Here is a 6,384-nt window from a genome sequence, read left to right on the forward strand (position 1 = left end):
AATATGGCCTAGACATGGTGCAACACAAGCTGCATGCAGCACAGAAGGCCATTATGGGGCACAGCCCTATCTATGCCACATGGTTGATACATTTTGGCCCTCAAATGAGCCCACTGAAACCTATCTGGCTCTCACGGGTGAATGAGTCTGCCCTTGATGTCACCCAGCACTTTTTCCGCCCCCCCCCCCCGATCTACATTCTTATTTCTCCATATGCTTTCTGTCTCCTCCCATCCCACAAGGTAGATTCAATTTTGTCATCCCTTTCCTACCCCATTCACTTTTACACTATTGAACTTGACTTCAGGGTATTTTTATGTTGCATATCTGTGAGCGTCATCACTACCCAAGAAGGCCCAACTGGCCAATCAAAATTCCTTTGGATGTTCAACATCTTTATCTGGGCTTTTTACATCTCTGCAGACAAACTGTCTTCTCACTCAAGCACTTCCCCCAAGTAACAGGAACTGGCTGTGTAAGAGAAAATGTATGGCACGTTCATTCCATCATTTCAGCAATCAAGGAAGTTCACATGTCTGTACCCCAAGGAACATCCCCTTGATACTCTTCCCTTGCAGGCAAGCTATTGCAAAAGAAAATACTGTTTACCTTGAGGGAACATGAAGTTCTTTTGCTGAGTGCACTCCCTTGGGCAACAGACTTCTCATGTGGTTGTGAAGCCATGCTCTTCTCTATCAGATTTCTTATTTCATGGTCAAGCTCTATGCTTTCACACCTGGTTAGAAGGAAATAATAATGTTTAGCTCCAAAGCTCACAAATAAGAACTTGGAGAGTGAGGAAAAGTTCATGTTTATCGCCTTCGTTACATGGCAAAATACATGAAATGACCAAGTATTTTCCTCTCACCTCCAGTCTCCACCACCCTGGCACAGAAGAACAAAACCCAGCTATGGAATTTCAGAATCACAAATGGAACAGATTAACCGTACTGAAAAAGAGATTTTTTCTTCCTAAAATTTTTTTTCTAAATGCTTTTTTTTCTAAATGCATTTTCTGGAATATTAGTACCCATATTCACTTTTTTTTCCATCTTCATATGAAATATTTTGTGGCTTTTTTACATTATTTCACAAACTCTAGGTCAAACATTAACATAAATATTTTAAATGGCTAGGAAAATTGTTTATCCAAAATCATGCTTTCAGTCAATAGACATTTTTAAATAAGTTTGACAATGTTTTGATAGCTAGATAGCTAGATAGATCTATCTAGCTATCAAAACATTGTCAAACTTATTTAAAAATGTCTATCGACTGAAAACATCTATATCTATAGATATAGATATTTTAATCATTTTTTTCAATGTCAGTTTTCAAAATGAACATTCTCTTTTTCTATTTTTTAAAATAAAAATAGGTTTTCCTTACTGAGTCTTGTGTATATTTATAGAAAAATGCTTCCATTTTAAGGATTTTTGTTTCTCAATAGCAAGAAGTGTTTAGTGATTTTGGGTGGTCAATCCAAGGTATGTTAAAAGGATTTAATTTCCAGAGAACGGGTGCCCAACACTTCTGAAATTCAGATTTCTTTAAGATGTGAAAATCACATACTCGGAACCAATAAGTTTTCAAAATTGAGGACTTCATTTTCACTATCTTATCTTTACTCCAAACACAAGTTAACCAAAGGAAAAAGATACCCCTTCCAGCAGAGATCAGTTCAAGAGGCATAGATTTAAAATAAACTGGAAATGCAAATGACATGAGCAAAATGATGCAGCAGTATAGTGCAAGGTTTAAGACCCAAACTTAATACCTTCTCTATTTCAGGGATGCTCAAGATGGAAAAATATTTAATCTGTGAGTTTTCTTTCTTTCAGTTTATATAAAAGCTCCAAACTTTTAAGAGCAAGTTATCTAATAAAATATATCAGTCTTTCACATTAAAATAAAGGGAAGGTGGATTTTGGACAGATACAAAGATAAAGTTCTTTTAACTTTGCACTTTTACAGCTGGGGACTAGGAGTAAAATATTTCTTCCTTCCCCAGAGAATAGGTAAACCTCAGAAGTTTTGATTTGGTAGGTTGTCCTGTAATCAAAACCTGACATTGGGAATTAGACATCTTTAAGTTCTAACCCCAGAATTACTATTAGCTCACGTTGTGTCATTAACTAATGACACGTTGCATGAACTGGAACAGTAGCAAAATTTTTCCGTAAATTACTGTAACTGGTAATTTTCAGCATTTTTGACAGTGAAATATTCCCTCACTCAAAACTAAATTGTCACTCAGGATGGGCAAGTTTCAAGTACAACAACAGGATCAAACTTAAGGTCTGGTATTTTGGGATGCTCTGAGCTAAAAATCAGAAACTATTCCACTGCAAATGGGATTCCTCTTCCTATTCCCCCATGGGATCTTGTATCTTTTCTAGCCCTCGAAAGTTCCAAGATATCAGATTTTCCACTCATAACATTTTGTGTGCAGAAACTTTTATAACTCAATTGTTTTTTTTGGTTTGTAAAATAAGCAGATTGGGTTAAAAGAAAATGCACAGAATCCATCTTAAGAAAGTACTCTTTCTTCATAACTAGTTTTTTTGGCCACAATTCCCATTAACATGAAAGGGGTAGCAATTTCAACAACGTTTTCTTTAGTGCTTACTCATATTATCCACATAATAGGTTGGTAAACTAACAGTCTATAAGCTGTTTAGTATATCCTTGTATAAAAACTGTTCCCATAGTTCCCAATCCCAGTAAGCCTCTGCTTTAAAGCTGACACTGTACTTATGTCCTTGAAAGAGCTGCTTTGATGATTCAGAATTCTAATTACCATTGCACTCCACCATTGTATTTCAATTAAATACTACTGGGATTAAGGAAGTAATAAAGGTAATTAAATTACATCTTCTAAAACCAGTGTACAATGTTGCTATTTTGCAAACAGCACATCTGATTCATACCAATTCTTCCTAGTCAAATTTTAATTCATATAGATATTTACTGTACATTTCCTCATATGAAACTGAATGCTCGTACAGAGGTTATAAAAAAGGTTGAAGGGGAACTTGATTGTACTATAGTGAGGAATTTTGTAGAGGTCATTGTTGTGAAACTGGGTTTCCTCCCAAGGCATGGGAGGAATGCCTAATACTTGGTTCCTCCCAAGGTATGTCAATAAAGTATAAAAAGGTCTGTGTTTACCTGCAGTTGCATTCAGAGTCATCAATTCATCAACAATTACTGTTTCCAAAATTTCCACTGATATTTGTTGTGTAAGGGCCGAAAACAAGTTTAAGGAGTGACAGGGCCTATGAGAAGTGGAAATGGGGATACAGTTGTGCTGGGCCTCTAATTTCAGGACCACCCCCCCAAACTTACTAGAATTGTCTTTCTTAGGAGACATTAAATATAATGAGTAAAATAATAATTGAAAGTACCACGTATATAAAGTCAAAATATGATCTCTAGAAATGTACTTTAAAGCTTATGAATTCGGCTTATAATTAAAAAAGAATTCCTCTATTTCCTGTTGCCAAAGGGAGTGGTGCTGCACCTCCCACTACTCGAAGAACAGGTAGTTTTAAAATTGGAACTCCAACAATTCCACTTTCAACCCTTCTGAAAGGTTCTAGTTTCCTTCTCAATGCAAAAAAATAAAAAGAAAAGGAAGAAAATGTGAGAATAAAAATGCCATTGGACAGAACTAACATAAAACAAATGTAAGGTAATGGGGAGAGAGGAGATAGTGCTTCCATTGACTTTTGAATGTAGTTATTTAGCTGTAACAAATCATCTTCAGTTTAAGAAGAAAATATCCTATAGCACAGAAATGTCTATCCCATTGCAATGGCTTAGAAAGTGTGTCATTTTTGGATGGAAGCCATGCAACTGAAAGAACTCACAGGATATGGCTTACAGATTATACATTTTATTTGGTTCACCAGCATGGGCAAGTATTGCAAATTCCTAAAGAAATGAATTGCAGAGAATGGACAAGATACCTAATTCATTAACTGCCCTGCCATGTTTTTCCATGGGCATCTTTTGTAGTCTGAACAGAAATGGTAATGTGACACTGTAACAGGGAGCTGGTGGCCCTGTTATGGACGAGTAAAGAGAGTAAAGAGAAACTTACCAGATACTGCAGGACCGGCTGGCGAGATGATGTCATTTCGCCAGTGCAAGGAGCTTTCGCATTGGAGACAAGCACAGCTGTTAAAGTATCAATTAACAAGTCCCTATAAGAGGTGCTAGACTTGATTAGTAATTTCCCCCGAAAGGGAGAGGAGCCGGAGCCAAGAGACAGTTGCAGCGACAGAGCCAGTTTCATGTGCAGAGGCACAGGAGTGACACGGGCAGCATGCCCAAAGGAAAACAGAAGCCAGGCAACCTGTTACACCAAGAGTGAACCTCACTGGAAACTCTGTGGGACCAGGTACTCCTGCTTGGTTAGAGACTTTGTTGCTAGACATCAGGAATGAATGTTTGTGGACTGACTATATTACCTGACCAGGCTGGAAGCAGGATCTCTCCAGGCACAGAGAAGGAGCAAATTAAAAAGCCTGCAGCTGGCCAATTAACAATTTGATTTGTGATTTGTTTATCTCTGCTTTCTGGAAGTAAACACCGAGTCCTGGGTAAGACCACAGCCTTCCCAGAAGCTTGTTTCAATGCATAACAGAGTTACCCCTGGGAGAGGTAGACTGCCAACTTCCCCAGCACTCTGGACATAAGTAAAAAAATCAGGCCACCCACCTGCAAGTACTGACTTTAATTCCCATCAAAGTCATGGCAGGAAAGAAAAATGCAGGGGGCTAGGCTCTGCCAAAGCGTGCTGTCTTTCTGACTTGATTTAGGATACCTGCTCACAGTCGTATTTATGATTTTAGGCACTGAAGAAAGTTGTCTAATGAGTCGCTATTGCACATGAAGACATGGGGTGCTAACAGAAGTGACATCTGTTACACAGTCAGCCCCCTGAAAGTTTTCTACAGCCATGCCATTATTGGCAATGTGTAGGGGGTTCACATGGGTATACATGCATGAGCACCCCCAAGCTTGGTGGTGCACCCCCTGAAAAAAGCACCACTGATGCTGCCAGCAGCACCTGCAGGCGGTCACTGCTCGCCCCCCTCTTACCCACCCCACCAGCATCATCTTTGCGTGGTCCCTGATCACCGCTGGATGCTGCCAACACTGTCTGCAGGTGGTTGCTGACCACTGGTGGCACTCAGCAACCCCCCCCCGACCAACACCACCTGTAGGAGCTCCCCACTCACCACTGCCATGTTCCCACTGCCGGCACCACCTGCAGGCAGTTGCCATGCCCCCTAGCCTCTGGGGGGGCTCATGCATGCCATGATACAAGTGCATGGCTGCAGAGTGCTTTACAAGTGGTCGTTCACAGAACAAATTAACCCTTATCTAATTAGTTACAGATGAAGGCACTCCAAAGAGGAGCGCCTTGAGGAACTTCTGTTCCCTAGGATCAGTTTGTCAGCATGCCAAAAAGATCCTTGCTTAGGTATCAAAATCCAGATTTATCCCACTGTAATATCCAATTTAGGTTTAAGTAAGAACTTCTCACATTGGCCACAACTTGTTCCTCCTAGTAAATTCTTTTTTATTTTTTTAGTGGAATTTTATGCTGTGTGATTTAAAGAGTTTGATCCCCATCATTCTAAAGAAACATATTTTGCATATTTTTCTTTACTTCAAATGGAAATGTTGATCTTGAAGTGCCTGTTTCTGTGCCTTTATTATTTCTTTCATTTTATGTACATGGTACAGCCCCAGCAAAGTTCTTCAGCTTTCACCATTGAGCAAAATCCTTACGCACATACTTAAGTTCCATTGACTTGAACAAGACTGAAGATTTTAACTGCTTTGCCAAATGGGGTTAGATTTAAGTCCTCTGCTGAGCTAGGGTTTTGCTACACAAATCACAATGTTAACTTGAACGTTTTCACATTTTACTGAAAAAACAAGAATGCAGTGCAAAATCAAGGAGCATTACAAAGAGCAAGTCTTTTGTTACATAGGTAACAAATGTTAAAGAATATATCAGGATAAGAAGGAGCAGCCACAGATGAATACTGGATTAGTTATGCTTTTCAGCCCACAGGGATTATTCGGCACTGTACAACACAATAGCTGGGGTTTAAGGTAGTGGTGTTATTGGGGACTTGGCGATGAACTGATACTTCTGCTGTGTTGTGTACCACCCGAATGTCAAAAATATATAAACCTGAACATTTTCACTGTGGTATTCTAGACCTCAGTCATGCAATCTGAATTTTTCTGCTTACAGAAGATGCACAAACTGGGTTAATGAAGCATTCTCATAAAGAGACCTCAACTGAATAAAGGAAGTGTTTCCAGTAGCAGTTTATGATGCATCTTTGGAGGGGTGGA

At 39.2% G+C, this 6,384-nt stretch overlaps 1 protein-coding gene across 1 annotated transcript in view; it reads right to left on the minus strand.

Annotated features, from left to right (window-relative positions):
* TNIP3 (TNFAIP3 interacting protein 3) overlaps nucleotides 1–733 on the minus strand; it is a 78,129-nt gene extending 77,396 nt beyond the window's left edge. The window contains exon 1 of the mRNA XM_019522044.1: nucleotides 610–733. Within this exon, the coding sequence (XP_019377589.1) occupies nucleotides 610–684 (75 nt within the window). The 5' untranslated portion in view covers nucleotides 685–733. The remainder of the gene's footprint in view (nucleotides 1–609) is intronic.
* Nucleotides 734–6,384: the final 5,651 nt, after the last annotated feature.

Source organism: Gavialis gangeticus, unplaced genomic scaffold (genome assembly GCF_001723915.1).
Source record: "Gavialis gangeticus isolate Ggan-Ray unplaced genomic scaffold, GavGan_comp1, whole genome shotgun sequence".
Taxonomy (NCBI): domain Eukaryota; kingdom Metazoa; phylum Chordata; order Crocodylia; family Gavialidae; genus Gavialis; species Gavialis gangeticus.